Source organism: Austrofundulus limnaeus, unplaced genomic scaffold, assembly GCF_001266775.1.
Source record: "Austrofundulus limnaeus strain Quisiro unplaced genomic scaffold, Austrofundulus_limnaeus-1.0 Scaffold44, whole genome shotgun sequence".
Classification (NCBI taxonomy): domain Eukaryota; kingdom Metazoa; phylum Chordata; class Actinopteri; order Cyprinodontiformes; family Rivulidae; genus Austrofundulus; species Austrofundulus limnaeus.
This window is the reverse complement of record NW_013952446.1, coordinates 1,453,107-1,473,391: the sequence shown is the minus strand read 5'-3', so window position 1 is coordinate 1,473,391 and position 20,285 is coordinate 1,453,107. Positions and strand designations below refer to the sequence as shown.

Sequence of the window (20,285 nt, the reverse complement as noted above, 5' to 3'; positions counted from 1 at the left end):
ATATATATATATATAATGAACTCATTTAAATCCCTGAAATTACAGCCTGCTTGCACAGAGAAAGTCATGTATCAGCATGATCTAGTAACCGCACCTTCATGATAATTGTTAGGGGATGATAAATTGTTTTACTCTATGTGGAGCCGAAGTTTTTGCTCATCCCTTCACTGCCCCAGGTGTGCGTTTGACACGCTTTTTCCTCTAGCGTCGTTTCATGTTACGGCCTCAGAGCTGATAAAGCTTGGGGGTCAAACTTGTTAAAGAGTTTTATTGCTTTTCACTAAGAACTTAATGAACGACACATGACAGGAGCACAAGATAACTGTTATGCAATTTTGTGAACTCACACAAAATACAAAAAATCCCAAGTACAACAAAACCTCAAATAACCTTAAAGAAACTCCAACCGTCTAAACATTAACCATTTTTATTATGTTTATTGCTTGGCTTTTATTGTCTCTAAGTTCCTAATTCTGATAAACCTGATGACTTAGGAACATTTAATCAGTGCAGTTTTGTCTGTTAAAGACAAGCAACAGTGATAAGGATACTTTCATACAGAAAATATTGGTAAGTGTTAAGTGGCAGTAACCTTGAATAACATATACACACTTTATTAAACAAAAACTAAGCCAAAATGGAACAGCTGTGAGTGAAGGTTCATGTCAGGACAAGCACAAAAACACCAAACAAGTCTGGCTTGTTTTGAAGGATTGCCAGGATAAAGCTTCTTCTCTCTAAAATAATTAATCATGGCAGAACATCTTGTATATTTACAGCTGAATGAACCACAAAACATGTAGAACAATGTCCCCACCAGCACAAAGACCTCAATTTTTTCAAGCAGAGTGGTGATGATTTGGGCACCTTGCAGTTATTGGTCAACAATGAATTCCTCTGTGCACCAAAGTATTTCAGAGTCAAATGTGAGGCCATCTGACAGCTGACGTTTGACCCAAACTGGGTCATGAAGAAGACTGTTGATAAAGGAGTTTCTACACGCTGTTGATTCAGAAGATGCATGTAGTTATTTTTTATCAGAACATCAAACATGTTACCTGATAAAATACCAGATCAGTTTAAAAGTTCTGAGAAAAATCTGAAAATGGTTTGTATTTTCATAAAATAATCATCTTATTCCATCTTATTTATTTGTCTGAATGAGCTAGCTGAAAAATATCTGTTTAAAATGTTAATACAGATTTTAATGTGTTTAAACAAACCAGTAACGTAATAATTATTGGTAACTTATAATAAAAACAGTTTGTGGTGCATTCCTGCCAGGTCTGTTCTGCTTCACAGTTCTGTAAACTTTCTGATGAAATCTGCTTGCATTCCTGCACATACACAAACTCGTGAGGGCTTAACCTTGGCCCTGTCAAAGTGGCTCATGAATCAATATCTTTTTTCGCCCTCTGTGTGTGTTTTAACTAAAGCCTGTGTAGGTTTGGGCTAAGATCTGACTGTGGTGTAATACTGGATTACCTGAGCGGACGTTTAGGTACACTGTGGTGGGGATTTAACTGGGGTAAGCCTTTTGCTGTGGAAACTTAAGGGCTGTTTCCACCACAGTTTTTTATGACTTAAAGACCACCTGACTTAAAAGCAATAACACGGGCGTTAACATATTATTACTTTTGTCTGCAAAAGCAGTCTGAATAGTTAGATGGTCTGAAGTGAAACAATTTAATTAGTCAGTCGTTAAGCTTTTTTCAAACACCGACTTGCATTGTTGGCTTTTTTTCTCACAAAAATGCAGCATTACAGCTAAAACTCAGACATAAAATTAAAATATGCCAGTTGTCCTATAATTTCAGACCTGGACTAAATCATCAGCAAACATCCCAAATACAAAAAATAAAGTGTAAATAGAATAAATATTTTTTATGTTTGTTTTATACAATGTTAGTTGCTACAGCCAGGAGATAATTTGACAAAAGATTATTTTATACTACTACTACTACTACTACTACTACTACTACTACTACTACTACTAATAATAATAATAATAATAATAATAATAATAATAATAATAATAATAATAATAATAAATCTTTAGATGTTTAACTTCTATTTTAAATGATAAATAAAATAAACTCCAAACCTCAGATAAAAGCACAAATCCAGAAAATTCATAGAAAAGAGTCAGTTCAACTTCTTTAAAGTCAGTTTACACAGTAAGGCAGATATGAAGCAAAAAAAAGGTTATTTTAATATTACCTTAATCGTTGATCTCACTTCAGCAAGTTCTAACTAAGCAAAAATAAATATTAGCAGGTTTTATTTCAGATTAGGCATTTTTGTTACAAGATAACTACAAAACAAAACAATAAATTACTTATATTGTGATTTCAAAAGTTTTGTTGCTTGTTTAAAGTTTTGTGTTGTTTTCCTGTTGCAAAGGAAATGGTTTATTGTTTTGTTTAAAGCCAGTATCACAGTTTGAAGGTGCCAAGAATGCAAAGAAACAAAAATGTAATAATTTAATAATGAAACAAGATTTTAAAAAAAACTGACATAGCAGCAAAAACAACCCACGGAGACACTGAGGAGAAATGGAACAGGTATGAAACACAATGCCAGACTGAAGAGGAGTGAGCAGAGTGGAGTCACCTGAGACTGATGACAACAGGGAACAGGTGTAGGTGGGCGTGGCAGGAAAGAGGGGCAGAAGCTGACAGGAAAAGTCCTGAGAATCACAGGGAGGCAAAGAAACATACTGAACACAAAGAAAACAGAAACATAAGAGATTAAAAAAATCTCTAAATGGAAAACTAAACATTGAAATACAGATCATGACAGTCAGCTCTCATACTGGTTACATATTAAACTGGACGTCACGCTTGGTTTTATGTTTTTAGAAGCAGCTTATAAAAATAGTTAACTTGGTCGTTTCTCTTTTGGTGTTTTGGACTCTAGTCACGTTTCTGCTGCAGTGACTCATCCCTCACGTCACGGGCCTCTTTGGCTTGTAGGTCAGAGGTCAAACGTGTCATCGGGCAACAATCCAGTCCTGTACCAGAGTTGTTTCACACCGATGCATCTTTATAGTTAAAACCGAGTCAGTAGAACAAAGTTATTGAGGATCTGTGAAACCAAATCCTTCACAGATCTGCAGCTCATCTCCGGTCCTGCTTCCAGCCAAAGACAATCTGACACCCTGATGGCTAACAGAAGTTATTTTAACTACACTGTAAAAAAATAACTTGTAAGATTTACTTGTAAAAATCCTGTAAACGACTTGCACTAACGTTTGGTAAGTAAATTTAAATGCTACAAATTCATGTAATATTTCCTCTCATCATGATGTTAAGAACATAGTTAAAGATTTGTAAAAAAAAATCAGGTAAATTTTACTTAATTTGCTCAATTAAATCTTGTAACGTATACTTGATCAAATTAAGTCAAATTTACCTGATTTATTCACAAATCTTTAACTATATTCTTAATAACTTTTACTAGATAATGATGAGTAAGTATTACATGAATTTGTAGCATTTAAATTTACTTAACAAACATTAGTGCAAATTGTTACGAGGATTTTTTTCTAGTAAATCTTACAAGTTCTTTATTACAGTGCACACGTGTCAAGCACAGTATGACAGCATGACACCTCACAGCTACATAGAGAGGTGTAGCTCATGTTGTAGTTCAAGACTTCACCACCAGGTGGTGGTTTTGAAGAACATTTATTGGATTCTTCTTCATGAACAACACAGACAAAGTGAAACTCACAGGTCTTATTAATGACTAGGCCTACCACTCTCACTTATGGTAACTTCTGCTGAACGGTTTAACACAAGTTAACAAATAATGAACACACAAATTAAAGTAACTCAACAGGCTAATTGCTGAAATTACAATGTTAACCAGTTCCCTAAAATGATTTAACAACAACAAACATGAATCCTACCCACAATCCTCCACTGCAGTCACATGACAAACAGCCAAACACAGCAGAATACTACAATATGCATTTCCTGTTCCCTGACAACTAAATATCACCTACATTACGCCATCAAACTGTTGCACACCAACAAATGTATTCAAGCAAAAGAAACCAGACAACTTGTTTTATTTCGACCATGTCTTGTCCTCTCCTTGAAAAGTGAAGGAAGGGAATGAGGAGCAGCAGCCTTTGTGTGTGCATGCACCCTCAGTTTTAGCCCAGAAGAGTAGAAGTTACTTAATATATTCATGTTTATGTGCTGTCCAGAAAAAATACTTAAATATTACTGGTAAAATAATATTAGCATTTACTTTATTTGTACAGTAATATTGAAATATAATACAATTCATATTGTTTATTTAGTAAATTCTAGTTGTTCAGAAATTTTGGTATTTTTTTGTTAAATTTAAACGAATAATTAAATAAATGTTACTACACCCAAAAATCTTTTTTTTCAGTGTACTGAATATTACTGATGACGTTTATAGACACTTATTCAGTCATCACTTCTAAATGCAGCATGAGCAGAAACAATGAAGACAAAATGCAGCTCATGATATAAAAGTGTCTCCGTAGGACTTTAACCTTTATTGTGGTTAATGTTTACCTCAAAATGTACCAAAATATATCATAAACCACTGGACTGATTTTAGTAAAACTCTTAATCTGATGTAGATATAGTCCACAACAATAACATCAACCCAGTTCATGATGATCATCACAGCTTATCAACCTAAACTGGAACTAATACGACTATAAAGTTTTACAGATATAGAGGTAAAATTTGAGATGGGCGTAGCTAAGAGTCATCCTTATCACATTCCCTGAGTGCTAACAAATCGTGTCATAACACTAATAACTCACACCTTTCTCAGCATAACATGATCGTAGTTCAAAACTGCCATAAAAGATGACAGGCGGTCTTCATTCCTTCAGAGAATCCTTAGTTATAGGATGTTTTTGAGGTTAAAAAATAGTGACGCACACAAAAATGACCCAAACACGTTATTCGGTGGGGGGAAAATAGTTGCAAAGAATTTTACTGGTCAGATCAAGATCCAACGTAAATCCTAATGCCAGAAAATGATGAGGCGACACTTGTGTTTGCCTTTTTTTTTTTTTTGTATAACCTTAGGTTAAATTGGTTTCCTTTTCCCACAAGAGACCATTTTAGAGTGGTTCCCACTGAACCCATAACCAGTGAGGATGAGTCATGAGTACACAAGTGTTTGTTACGTTCACAAGCCAAAACGATTAAATGTGCTTCAGCAATCCGAGCGAGGATGATATGAATGTTTTACACTCATCTTCTGTTCGAGCAGTATTCTAAAAATAAAATTCTCTCTGGTCACCATCATACTGTGACAGGCTTTTAGCACAGTGCCAGTCCTACAAACCTCCAGACGGCTCCAGAAACTCCTGTCCCTCTGAGTCACAGGCTTTTCAGATGATTGACTCAATTTTCTGATGGATCTGCTGCACTTGATGAGTTTAAGCCTCTGACATTTGTTAGCTTTAACATCCAGGGTTAAACCAACACCAGTAATCTATTAAACTGTGCTTTGTTGTTTTGACCTGTTACATTTTGAACCCGGGGCTATTTTGAGATCGTTGGTCAGTATTGTACTTGCGGTGGCCTAATCTGCCACGTCCGGAAAAACTTGTGTTCTTTTATGTACACTTTATGTAATGTTTTCAACGTTAAAAATGTTTTTTTTCTACTTCAGTGTGTTATTTTTCAGAGCTTCACCTTCAAACTGCACCATTTTATCTTGTTTTGTATCAGATGTGGCTTCCTGCCAAGCTGTGCTGCCACTGTCAACATATCTGTTCATGGAAGGATGTTTTATCCACATCTAAGTGAGCTGAAGGGGATATTGGGCCAATAACATAATCTTAAATATAGAATATTTCCAAAGAATGACTCTCCCAAAACATATTTCCATTTGCACATAACCAGGATATACAGAAATGTATACAAATACAGAGGCTATCAAGGGCTCACAAACAAAAGTACATTTTGATTTATAGTCTGTACAGAAGCCTTAAATCTTATATTTAAATGCAAAAACTTTGATAAAACTATGATTTCAAAATCAGAAAATGTTTGACCTTGTCTTCCATGTAAATATAACTATGGATAATGTAAACACCAGCTACAGTCATTTATAAATAGAAAAAAAAAACTCCACTGAAACTCAAGAGTCTAATGTTGTTGATGTTTTATCCAAGTCATTTATTAAAAGAATAAAAACATATTTCATTATCATGGCTATAAAACAAAGGGAAAAAAGACAAAGCATTATTGTTTTGATGTTGTGACTAGATACAGCATGTTTTGGTTTTTGGGTTTGTTAAATATTTGTAAATTTAATCAAGGTCAGGAGAAGCTCTGCAGCTTGAAAAACTGTCCCACTGCTTATACTGATGTAAGAACAAAAATATGAAAAGCGTTGTGAGCGTGCTAAAATATATTAGAAAATGAATGTGTGAATAAGAACACATTGCATAACCGAGATAAGGTTAAACATATACTCTTAAAATACTGCACAACTTTTTCAGCTTTTTGTTCAGCAACAGCTCTCTCATTTTTACAAGCTGATGTTTCATCCTGAATTGTTATTCAGAAAGGTTCAGACTAAATAATCATTATGAAAACTGATCATTTTTTTAATCCTTTTTTTTTGTTGTTACGCCTTTGGAATAATTGTGAACAGTTCATATCTTACCTGCTGCAGATCGCTTTTGAACAACCTTAATTTGGAGAAACAAAGTTCAATTTTGACTTGAATTGATGGACTTGCTTTAAATATTGCGTAAAATGGATTGCTACCATTTTAAAATAACTCCAGTCTCAAAAAATATCTAAGCTGTTTGTTGTTAAGACAATTTATACATTTTAAAACCACCAGCTGGAAGTGCTACTGCTAGCTGCTTGTGCCATTTGTCCTTGCAAATGCCTATAAATTCTATGTAAATTGTTGTGAAATTGGCCGTGATGTAAAAGTATACAAAATCGTGAGGTAGTTTTAAAATGGCAGCAATTTATTTTGATCTCAGCCCTGCGTCATAATCTTGTCAGAATTCTTTTTTTTTTTTTCTTTAAACTTACAAGTAGATCAAAGAGCTATCTATAGCAGGTGAGATACTAACTGCTCACAAACTTTCCACAGAACTCCTCTTCAAGTTCTGAACTGTTTTTTATTTTGAGAAAATGAGAAAGAATACCCAACAGATGATGTCACCGATGAGTATAACTGTTTACGCCCTCGACTCTGTTGTCCTAGAGGCCAGCCACTTTTCTCTCATAGGACCTATTTAAGCTCTAATCCCAGCTGAGGTTAACACTCACCTGTGCATGTAGATACTTTAACCACACAGAGCTATAACTGGAGCCCCCCAGGCAGTTCACAGCTTTACTCAGTGTCCTGTTGTGACCACTTGTTTTTGTAGCATTAATCCTCCCCTCTTGTTTTTCTTTCAGTAACCACCTCTCACCAGTCCACTGCAGGCCAGATGTTGTGAAGTATGTGAGCTTTTCTACATGAGCATACAATAAATCATTTTGATTTATTTTTTTATTTGACTGGGTACATTTTTGCTGCCATAAAAACCTATTTACATATGTTCATTGTTTTTATTGATAATAACAGTAAAGACTATGGAACATAAGATGTTAAATTTTCTTAATCAGATTATTTTCTCCCCCTGCAGTTTTCTGGATCAGACCATTAGCTCAGCAGTGGAGCAGCACCTCTTTGAAGTAAACCCTTTAGTAGATCAACTTTCAGAGGCCAGTAAGTTGACCACAGGTCCCTCAAGAGTGACGCTAACGGTGCGACAGAGACGTCGGCACCAGCGAGAGCAGCAGGAGGAGGGCTTAAGACCCAGAAACAGGTACAGGCTGTCAGGAAATGTTACCAGCATTGAACAAATGGGAATTCATTTTTTTAACTACAACACTGAAATGAACTGCTGAAAACATTCATATAAGTTTTATTTTTCTGTTAACTTAATGTTTTGTTAGAATAAAAAATAACATAGGTCGAAACATTTTCCTGTTGTAAATCAAAATAATAAGTTAATTTCTTAAGATGCAGAAGAAAGTTATGCATCATTAGAAAATAATATTTATCAAAATGAAAAAGAAATTGTGTAAAATCAAGAACATTCTAGAAAGAATTTCATTGAAGTATTTTGTTGTCACTGAGCAAGGAGTACCTAAATTCCCACCCATTTAGGTTTAATTTACCTAAATGATAACTGTCTTTCTTAACAATAAATATTTGTTTATGTTATAACATCTCGGAAAATTTAAAAACTTTGTCTAATTTAGGTCTTGTTGTTTTTAAAACTATCCTTGTAAACATGGCACCATTTCTAGAAAAGTCTTCATCCATCTGGAAAACACAGAAAAGTTCTCAAAATGCTGTAGGAACTATTCCAGTCCTCTGTGTGGCGCTAATGCTGCAGCAAAAGCACACCAAAAACAGGAAACAAGGTGCCGAGCATGTAAAGCTTCAATGGTGGGTGTGTGTGAACTGTAAAACACCTCAGGTCATGAGTTAGTTTAAGGTGAGGATATGACAACATAAGCTTCAATAGGCTGGGGTTTATTTGTCTACATATTATTTATTTATTTATTATTTACTCTGGAACCTGTTTTCATAAAATACAGCTTTGGGCTCCTAAAATGGCAATTCTTTGTGGATGCAAGGCTGAAACATTAACAAAACTTAGGGTCAAAAAGAAAAAAAAATAAGAAGGTCCTCTGGATGGTTCTTTAGTGAAACGTTCCATCTCTCCTCCAAGAGACTTCTTCAGTCTGATGAGTTTCAGGTGAACTCAGCCTTATAAGCTCTGTTTATTCTCTAAACATGAGGTCCCAGTGACTTTCAAACCCCAAAACACGTTACGACAAATATTAGTTCACCCCACAGATCCAGTTCCCCAGCAAAAACAGAGTAATATAGTATATGCTGTTAAGTGTCAGGAGGACTGTGATCAGTCATACATCAGGGAAATAAAACAGCCACTGTTCAAAAGAATGAGCCAGCACAGACGAGTTACATCATCAGTTCAGGACTCTTCAGTTTACACTCATCTACAGGCCAGCGGTCACTCTTTCAGGGATGAAGATGTTCTCATCCTTGATAGAGAGGAACGTTGGTTTGAGAGAGGAGTAAAGGAAGCCATCTTTGTGAAGAAAAACCATCCACCATTAAACAGAGGTGGAGGCCTTCGTGTCCAGTTGTCCTCCTCCTACAACGCTGTTATTGCAATTATGACTCAGCCCCCTGTGAGCAAAAGGTGTGAATCAGGGCCCCAACGATACCGAGATGATGGAGCACATGACCCTCTATGAACAATGGAGCTAATCAAGCCTATTGTTAGGCGATGGCCCTCTTTTGCATATGACTAACCTGTTTGTCCACTATGTGGAGGCAGTGCTGGCTGAGTTCACCTGAAAGTCATTAAACTGAAGAAGTCTCTTGGAGAAGAGACGAAATGTTTCACTAAAGAAGAACCCCCCCAGAGGACCTGCTTATTTTTTTTTCTTTTTGATTTTTCTACCTGGATTACTGAGATGCATCAGGACAAAACTCGGGGTATTCACAAAAACCTCCCTTGTATGAACAGCAGCTATCAGACTAAGCTCAAGCAAAAATATTCATAACCTCTATGTTTTTATGAAGTTTGTTACAAATAACTATGTTTATAACATGACATAGACTGGTTCAAAACAGGCTGCAAAAATGTGAATATTTACTGCACAGTAGTTTTGTTTATTAATAAATCTCGCCCTGAGCGCTTCTCCAATGACATTTCCAAATGGTGTTTGGTTAAAGAATCCATTTGGGAAGTTCTGTGTTCGCGAGCTTGTCCGCAGGTGATAAAACACAGTCATAACAACTGGTGTCACCCCAGTTAGCAGCTAATCCCTGTTGATGGAGACTTCAGGGAATCTGAGAGATCAGTGACATGTAGATTAGAGGACGGTCTTAGTCCAGGGGAAGAAAAAAAATGTCAAAAGGAGAGTGGACAGTAAACAGACTGTAAATAGAATTAGCACAAAAGCTAAACAGCACATTATCTGCTGGAGGTGGTATAAGTAAGGCATCAGGATGACCTTGGCTTTTGTTCTTTTTCATCCCCTGTCAAACTAATAAAGACAGAGCAAAGAAAACCCAGCCGAGTCAGATGGAAGACAGATGTCTAATTTCAGCCGTGTTTGCTTTCTCGTCCGAGAACAGAGCCGCCGCCTCCATCAGGGCGGACGCCAACAAGGAGAACGTATCGTCGAGCGGAGGCTGCAGCCCGGGCAGCTTGGGGGAGGAAACGAGCCGCCGGGTGGACTCGAGGGGCGAACAGGACTGTCCTGCTGAGCAGACCTCCAAACCCAGGAAATCAAAACACAACCCAACACTAGTGGCGCTCCCTGACAGCCAGGCCGCCCACACAGTGAGTCAGAACTGCTTTCATCCTCGTGGCTTTTCATCTTTGAGCCACACAACACAGCACAGTGCTTTCTGAAATCTGTCAAACTCAACATATTTGACTTTATTTTAATCTTTTCAAGAGCTGCCAGCACATCAACATTTAATAATGTTCTCCACTGATGCTCCCGTGAAAATGGAGCATTCATTTAAAATCCCTGTTTGTTTGTTTTATTTTTTTCGGGTTTTTTTTTCTTTTCACCTCCTTGTTATTGTGAATTATTGCCAACTGCAGTAAGAATCACTAAAGGGAGGCGAGCTGGGAAATGAGCGGAAGTTGTTTAGCATCCTAATGGTTCCCTGACACATAATCTGCAGCATCTTTTTCTAATTGTTACATATTAGGCCATTCATGAGCGTTCATTTAGTTGCAGCTTTTATCCACTTAAAGATCCGAGATCAGACGGATCTGAGCTGTGCTGAGTGTTTGGCTTCAGTGGGTGAAGTGATGAACAGATATTTAGCAGATTATTGGTTTTGCTTGTTTACTTTATATGTTTATTGTCCAAATTTAAAATCTTACATGACAGTATGTCAGTCCGAGGTTTGAGAATACTACGTCGGTGTGACTTTTTTTAATGTCAGTGCAGTCAAATTTTGCAAACTAAAAATAGCTGCAGTGGTCCTTTCATTTTCTAAATGGCTGTTTTAACATTCCTGCAAGAATAACGATTTATTGCTTAACTGATATCCTGTCAGCTGACTCAATTTAGGTGTTTTATCACCTATGTTCTTCAAAAAGTAGACAGCGTAAGATTACTGTCTGTCTCATCAAGCATGTGACAAATGTTTATCATCACCACACCGTCTGATGCCTTCTGGTCCCAATAAAAATCTCTATGCCTCTAGCTATGAGGGCAAGCATTGCTAAAAAAAATCTCATAATACGTAAATCTAAATCTTTTCTTTCTTTTTAAAAAAGAAAGAATGATAAACATGATTTCAGTCATTCAAATAGAAAAATCTCAGGTCTTTGCAAACGGATTCAAACAAGAAATTTCTGGAAACTTGGGGACCTTTCCATGCCTGCCCAGATAAGGCTGATGTGAAATCATTGTTTTGTTATTTTTGATGGATACATTAAATCAGTGGTTCCCAAAGGTGGGATCAGGACCCAAGGTTAGTGTGCTTAATATGGATCAAAGTATAGCATTTTGAATATTTGATCTGATACCAGTGTTTATCAACCAAAAATAGTTGGGGACACAGGTCTTTACTTCTGTTATTTTGTGGGTCAAAAGCTAAAGATTTTGGGAAGCACTGCTCTAAATGGTGTACAGCCATTGTGTTTAAATGGCAGTTTATTTGTGTCTGTTAGTTATTTGTATATGTTTATTGAATTAAAAGACAAATTAAAATATTAAAACAATAATTAGCTGTTAGCTCAAAGCAACAGGCTGGGAGGAGGGGAGTACAGGAACAGTAAGGCAGAAAAACGTACAGGTTATGACCAGTTTGGGTTGATTCACTTGGCCTCCAGGAGGCGTCCATGAATGCGAAGCTGCACGCACTGCAGGGTGTGTCATCCAGCTGACTCCATGATTTATTTAGCGTCACACTCCAGGAGCAGAACTAAAGACGCTCAGATCAGACGGGTAGCTCTTACCTCAGAGTGCAGATGACGCACAATAACAGCAATGGCTTGAGGTCGGACCGGATCTGCGGGTGCTAATGAGAACTCTGTGGGTCAGAAGTCGCTGAAGTCGAGCACGAGTTGTGAAATCTTCAGGAGTTTTAATGCTGCTGCTGCTAACGTGCAGCAAGGTTGCATCAGAAAACCTGAGGAGAACTCAGGTTTTGCCTCAGGCTCATAGAGTGTAAATATGCACTCAGTCATTTGCTCATTCATTTTTTGTTTAATCAGCCTTAAAATCTAAAGACAACCTATAACAGTTATCTTAAATAAGCTAATATAATCAGTTCAACTTTAAAGCAGATTTAAGTGGAGGGTTTTTTATGTTTACACTTTTCTCAGGTTTTGTTTGAGAGAACTTTTGTGAAATAAATTGCAGATGGATGAAATAAGTAGATTTTCATTTGCCACTTTTTATGAAATACCTTCAGAGTCTTGTTGTTTGTTCTCATGATATTGGCGATTCTTTTGTTTTCCCTTTTTTTAAATGGTTTAAAACTTTATCATCTTCTGAAACTATCATATTGATTGTCATTGTTACTATTGATTTGAAAGTGAAGAGTATAGCTCCATATTCTTAGTGGATTTGTAAAATGTATCCTGTTTTCTGTTTTGATTAAAAGGTTAAAGTTAAAATAACACTGGTAGAAAGCTCTCCATCAAGGTTTAACAAATAATCACTTTAATTTGTGTTGACTGACTGATAACAAAGGAAACCTATTCTAATCATTTGTTAAGATGTGTAAAGCTTGTTTCATTTCATATGTTAATGATTACAGTTTCAACACAGTCTTGTCTTTGCAGCTCAAAGAATGTGTTGCTGAAAGCTCTGCTGAAAACCACATGGATCCGCATCTCAAAGGGTAAATTCCTCACATCTCCACCTTTTACCGATAAAAACACAGGTTAGAACACTTTCTACATGACTGATGGTTTTGCATTAATAATCTACCAAACAGCTACCATGTCTGTTATCTTCAGCCCCATGTTTGACCTCCTCTGACATTCAGGTGCCTAATCTGATAAGAACTAAAAGTAAAGATATGTGTATTTAGTGCATGGGGTTCCCTCAGGCTTCTGAGGTAAACTGTGCAGGACTGTGTGATCTCATCTTGGTGTTCAATTTCTTATTTTGCTGAAGTGTTCTCTGTTTTGTTTTGTTGTTTTGTTTTGTTTTTTTCTAGGAAGGAGAGTTCCAGAAAAGCTGGCCTCAGATCTGCTTCACAGGTGAGTTTCCTTCCCAGACTCCGTTGTGGTGAGGGCCAAAGTTGGAGAAACAGAGAGCATAAATGCTCTGACTTTAACAAATAGCTCAGATTTTTCATTGTGATTTAACAAAGGTTTGGGGGAACACAAGCAGGGAAAAGTGGGGAGTAAATAAAAAGCAAGAAGCACAAAAAAGCATGCCAGAGGTCAAACTATATACAGAGCAGAGTGGAACAATGCTGTTTGTACGGTTCATATACAGTGAGATAAGTTAGAGCAGGTGAGGATGAGGGTTCCAGGAATCTGCCTGACCTGTGATGCAGAGGAAACTGAGTGACAGGAAATTAAAAGAAAAAGCGAGGCAGGTTGAAGACAAGCAGAATCAGCAGGAATAAATGAACTTTGACCCACTTGTTCCAACACCAGCGTCCTGACTGACTGACTCGCTCGTAGGTGGACATCTTCAAATATCAGTGCTCGTACCTGAGAGGGAAATTTCTCTTGATGGTATCTCATTTACCCGCTCTACATGCAAATAAACACGTACCAGCGTTCCACAGTCAGATGATGTTTTTCAGAAAACATCAGACTGCACAAAAAAAAAATCAATAGTCTGAACCATAGCATTCTCCAAACATTAATGTTCCAGTCACTTTAGTCAAACTCAAGTGGATTTATTTACACAGCTCTTGATAAGCTCACTTATTTAATCTAACCGACATGAGATGATATCAGCAACAAAAATAGCTAAAACCTTAAGTTTCTGTTTTGACTGTAGTTATTCTCACAAACTCATGTCACTTTCAGATGTTAAAAACATGGTGACAACGATGTGAGCTTTAGTGCTGCTGTGGGTGTGTGGGCTTAAATAATCAAGCCACCCTCCCCATCTGCTCGTCTCCGATTTTAATCCAGACCGACACCTGGCCACGCTCGGCCAGCGTGCCGAGCCGTTTTCCTCAAACGAGCAGATGGATTTCAGCTGCAGGTCGGTCTGCAGCTCTGCCACCACACCCACACCGAGGCCTCGAGCTGCCATCTGGAGACGGCAGGTCGCCGATCCCTGGGTGCAGGAGCCTCCCAGCTGGGTCGTAGAATCGCCTGGTGGGGGAACATGAAGATGGCACACATTTGTTTCCATTTTTGTTGTTGCTTTCGGGGGCGGGCGAAAAATAAGACGTTGTGAATTGTTTCTACGAGAATCATCGGCAAATGATTGATGCAAATGGATTTCAGGACAAATACAGTATGTCCTCCGGTTCATACGTCCAGCCCATTCAGTTCTGATCCTTAAACACACAAACATCTGGCTTTGGCTTGTTCATACCAGTGCGTCAATCTTTGTAAACTGATACACTCACACCAAAACATGTTGTACCTGCAATACCAGAAAACAGATATTGGGGAAAGTGATGTTTTGTTTTTCTTTTGCTCTTCTGCACGTGTTAGCTTGGCTGTCTTTAAAACCGTGATGACATTTCTAATTATGGAAATTTACTCTTACAATATTATTTTTAATGTAAAATTAATATATAACGTATTTTAGATTTTTTTTTTTTACAATATACCTGTAACGGCTTTTAGTTTGATAAATCCAAACCCTTTTTAAAAGCCCTCTGTATGACATAAACATGTCAAAATGTCTCCTTACACTCTATTATCTGATTTACAGGGTTACCATGTGCATGTTTGAGGTTAGACTCCAGGAAATAAATGTAAACAAATGCACATGTGAATGTCTTCTGAAGTCTTGGATGCACAGCTGCACCATGTGTTTATGTCTGCTCATGAAATCTGGTTCTTCACCACAAGTGAGACGAGTTTGCAGGAACCCTTTACTTAAGTTAAGAGTCATGTTTAGAGGGTGGACTTAAAGGGACAGTGCACTATTTCTGACCGGTCAGTATCTTACCTGCAGCAGAGAGAAATTGTTGTGAGGGAATCAAGCTAACTGGTAATTAGAAGCCAATTTAAGAGATAATTTCAAAAACAAGATTTGCCTGGATAAAAAAAAGTCATTTCAGCAAACACTATTGTTTATTAAATTTGCTGAAGGTATACATCATACAAACATCTAAATTCTATGTTCGAACACATTTAATGTGAAGAACCATAAAGAGTTAGGCTAATAATAAATCAGTAGCATAATGTAAAATTGATAAGAAAATGTTTTGAAATTTAAATTAGCTAATTTAGTTGTTTTTTGTCAAAGTAAAAAAAATTGTGTAAAATAAAAAAAAGACAGAGCACAATGATGAACTGGTGCAAAAAAGTGTTTGCATGCAGCCCTTCAAAATCTTTGAGATGAACTCTTCAATTTGATCAAAATCAAGTGGTTTCTCTAAGAAAAGGTCCCTCAAAAAGCTTTCTACGACAGGTAAGATATTTATTGTTTATCATCTTTAAACTTCAAAAGATCTGTACTGTCACTTTAAATCAAGAATCGGTGCCATCAAAAATAGGAACTGGGATTAAAGTTTATGTTTGTATCTTTGTCTTTCTGCTGCTTCAGCAAAACTTCAATTTCAGTATTTGTTTATTTGTGTGTTAGCCAATAGATTAATCATTGTCCAACATCCTCTCGTTCACTCAAAACCTATAACACACACACACACACACACACACACACACACACACACACACACACACACACACACACACACACAGCCATATCAGCCTTTCTTTACACCACCTGGCCCTCACCTCATGACGTAACCTCAATTCAGGCGAAGGAACACTTTGTGGCTGATTTTTCCCAGGAAGAGAGAGTGAACGTGTGTGTGTGTGTGTGTGTGTGTGTGTGTGTGTGTGTGTGTGTGTGTGTGTGTGTGTGNTGTGTGTGTGTGTGTGTGTGTGTGTGTGTGTGTGTGTGTGTGTGTGTGTGTGTGTCCATTTAAATTGTTCTTGAGCACAGCAGGGTGATAATTATTGACAGTAGATACAGTAGATTATTCAGTCTGCTGAAGCAAACAGTGTAAACACATCAAGTAAAAGTGAGCCATCAGTCAACAACTCTTTAATCAGTTTAACAAAGTTTTAATCTCTTGCTGCAGAAAGACAAAAGCTGAGCGATAATGTTTTTCCCTCTATATGTGTGTGTGTTTGTTTGTGTGTCCTTGTTTTTGCTACTTGGTGGGGACAATTTTTTCGGGAAAATGCAGCCTCGTGGGGACCAAATCCTGGCCCACGACTTCGGAGGCTGATTTTGTGTAGGGGGGTGGGTTTAGGACCAAGGTGTGAATAGAGTTTAGGTTAATTTTAGGGTCAGGAAGGTACCTGTGAGGTTAATTTTAGGGTACATGGTTAGGGTTAGGATATAAAATTTCCAGAAAATGAATGGAAGTCAATGGAAAGTCCCCACAAGGATAGAGAGACATAGTAGGTGTGTGTGTGTGTGTCTTCTACCAAAATATATCATAAATCAGTGGAAATATTTCAATGAAACTTGCAGAAGGTAATCATTGAATGAACTAGTAAAGTTTTGGAATCAATATGATTTAAGAATGAAATCAACATTTTTTTAAATTCTTTGCTAAGTGAAAAGAAGTGAAACACAGAAATGAAAGTGATCTCTTTATGAACAAAAACAAGGATCCTGTAGGATCAGGATGACTGGCAAAGGTAAACAACATGCAAAGCCGGTCTGCCAAAAAAAAAAAAAAAAAGCACAATACATCAAGAACCAGGAAGTAACCAAAAGAGGCAAAGAACTTAATGTTCTGAAGTTGTGATGAAAAACAGGTGACAGAGATTCAGGTCAGGCGAGTGACAAAAAAGAACTAATTAAATGAACAAGGGAAGTGAATTTTTGAAATATAACAGGACGTTTAGAGAAGCATAGAACAGGGAAATAAGATGAACACTTTCTAAACATTAAAATTTTTTTTATTAAAGATACAAGTGTAAAACTAAACAAGTTCTAACCAGTATAACCCACATTTGCTTTTCGGTGACAGACGGTAAAAAAATCCAGAAACAGAAAAATATTAATGAGTCGGATCAAATTTACTCTGAACTTTTAAAACAATTCCAACAGTGTTTTATTAATACAGCCGAGCGTTGTTTTATTATTTAACTGGTACATAATAAACAGTTTTCAGAAACATGTGAACATCCATAATTAATCATTTGTTCTTGATTACATGGTGATCGTTAGGATTTAAACTGTTGCGTAACAAAGATCATCGATGTCATAAAATTTTTTGATTAACTGCAAAATAAATTATCTTTTTAATCTAATTTGCCCAATGTTCATTAATTATTTAATTTTCATTAATTACTTTTTTCAATTAAAATATTAATCATGTGACAGAGAGTGATGGGCATGAACCAACAAGCTTTAAATGAACAAAGTCAACATGTTGGTAATGTTTGAGCCTTTTCCTGCTGAGTCACATTCAAATGTTCAAAATTAAGCAATAAAGAGACTAGTTATTAGTTTTCCTTGTTGCAGACACACTCTCTCATGTTTATGTGTCTTTAAACACGGCACTAGTCCTGTAAACAATTCATTTTTGCCGCTTCAAACTATTAGCTCATTAAATGAAATGGAAATATTAAAATGCCTTCAATTTACGTTACCTTTATTCAACATCAAAAACAAGATTAAAGGAAATTTACTTGATGAACTTACTTCAGATCTTTAAAAGTAGGATTCTACAGAAAGTATAGAGATAATTAACATCTTATCTGTTGTAGATGGCTCTTTGAACGACCTCAGTTTGGAGAAGTAGTTCAGTTCTGAGCAGATTAATAAGCTAACAGCTAATCTGAGCTCAAAGTGGTTCTTGAAAATGCAATTTCATACTTATTTACTTTGACAGTTATTTATTATGTGATTTTTATTATTTTTTATCACATTGAAAGTAATTGCAACTACAAATAGGAACGGCACCCCCAGCAGGAAGACCAAATTTTTGCCTGAATAATTATGAAATGTGACACTGACTGTGGCGTAAATGTTTATAAAACAGTGTTTGCATGAAATCACTGTGAAATGCTTTTGGTTGGAGATGTTTTAAGATGCTTCACTGTAGACAGGATCTGACTCAGACTAGCCATTAGCTTGTCAAGCTGGTCAGAATTAAACTCTGCGAAGAGATGTTGTTCAAAGAGTTATTTTCAACAGGTAAGATATTTATTGTTAATAACTGTACTTCAAAGTAAAATGTTTGGATTTGTGCATCACTCTGCTTCATGTTCAGTATGCAAACATGTGATTTTGTTTGGTTTAAAGAACATTGCTATTAGGTAAGCAAGAGCAGGTCATAACACAATAATATGTGCGCTGATGGATAACAGAAAAGACAAAAGGAAAGAGGAAAACTAATCAGTATTGACTTCCTGGAAGAAACATTCAAAGATTAGACATGACTTTCACTTTTTCTCTTGTGATCAATTTTGTTTCTTATTTTTAATTCTGTTTCACCTATTTATCAGCTAAAAGTTATAGATGTGCAAACATCAGCTTTCATAGGAGCCTGTTTCAGTTTTCACAGGGTGAAAGGCCGGTGCTTGTCCCAGACAGATTGCCAAACAATCCCAAAACAAACAGCCATCGACACGTGCACACACCCACACCTATACGGTCGAATAGGAGTCACACAGAAAGGCCTGGTCTATTCTGAGACTCAAAACATGTAAGAAAGGGACATTGTGCCATATTTTAGATACATCAGAAAACTTTTTAAAGAAAGGGATTTAATAATTCACCCTTTAGATTAGAGCTGATGTTATTTATTTGAAGGTTCATTGTTTTCCACTGCATCTAAATGCTGCCAAAACTGGTTACTGCCAGCTGTGGAGTCCTGTTTACGCTAATCAGCTCCAGCATTATAACCTCTAGAACAGCTCTGACCAGTCAGAACAAAGAACATCTGGGTGTGTCTCTGTGGCGGATGTTAGTGGTGGATCATATGGGTCTCTGTGGATTGACCTTGTTTTCCACAGATCCCGTCAGCCTGGTATCTGGGGGACTGGGAGAGGTCGAGGAGTAAACACCCTCAGACTCTTTTGTTGTCATTCTGAACATTGTTTTGTGAGATGAACATCGAGGAGTCCTGCATTGAGGGGTTGTGACATCTGCCCTCCTCATCACACACACACACACAGGCAGCAAGCACTTCATTAAGAACAGGTTCTGTTATTGATATCCTCACAGGAACTCAGGAACATTCCATTTTCTGTGAACATAATTCACGTTTTATCCAAAAAATACTGGTTAAAGCTCTATCATGCAAAGAAGAAGCCATAATTCAGCAACACAATGCTAAAAATCTGACTGTATTCCCTCCAACAGCAGTGCTGAACTGGCCTACATGCAGTCCAGACCTCTCCCTTGTAGAAAACACTTTGTGGATCATGAAATAAGAAATCCATCAAAGCACATCTGGGACTGTCAACAGCTGAAACTCTCCGTCAGACCAGAATGTGACGACGTGTCTTTCCAAAAACTCCAGCAGCTAAAACGATGAGGGGACGCTTCACGGCCCTGTCTGAATTTCTTTGAAACGTGCTGCTGCCATCCAATTTTTTTCCCCCTAACCACCGTACAATTGCTTGGTTTAAATATTTGACATGTTTAACATTTCATCGTGAGTAAAATACGGGTTTGTGAAATTTACAGATCGTTTTCTGCTTTTATCAACATTTTGCACAAAGTGTCCTGATGCATGTCAGTAATCCAGGTAGAAAAAAAATCAAAAAGAAAAAAAATAAGTAAATTATAAATAAGTCAGGTGATGGGGCACATGACCCTCTATGAACAATAGAGCGAATCAAGCCTATTGTTAGGCGATGGCCCTCTTTTGCATGTGACTAACCTGTTTGTCCATGTGGAGGCAGTGCTTATAAGGCTGAGTTCACCTGAAACTCATCAGACTGAAGAAGTCTCTTGAAGGAGAGACGAAACGTTTCACTACACAAGGAATGCTTATTTTGGACAAAATAAGAACCTGCAGACACCAGTATTATGTAAGATGTAAAAAAAAAAAAAAAAAAA

At 37.0% G+C, this 20,285-nt stretch overlaps 1 protein-coding gene across 1 annotated transcript in view; it reads left to right on the top strand.

Annotated features, from left to right (window-relative positions):
• fam13a (family with sequence similarity 13 member A) overlaps positions 1-20,285 on the top strand; it is a gene marked incomplete in the record, with an annotated part of 58,550 nt that overhangs the window by 26,983 nt on the left and 11,282 nt on the right. Inside the window, 5 exon segments of the mRNA XM_014007789.1 lie at positions 7,434-7,475; positions 7,664-7,846; positions 10,204-10,411; positions 12,884-12,942; positions 13,264-13,306. Of these exon segments, the coding sequence (XP_013863243.1) occupies positions 7,434-7,475; positions 7,664-7,846; positions 10,204-10,411; positions 12,884-12,942; positions 13,264-13,306 (535 nt within the window).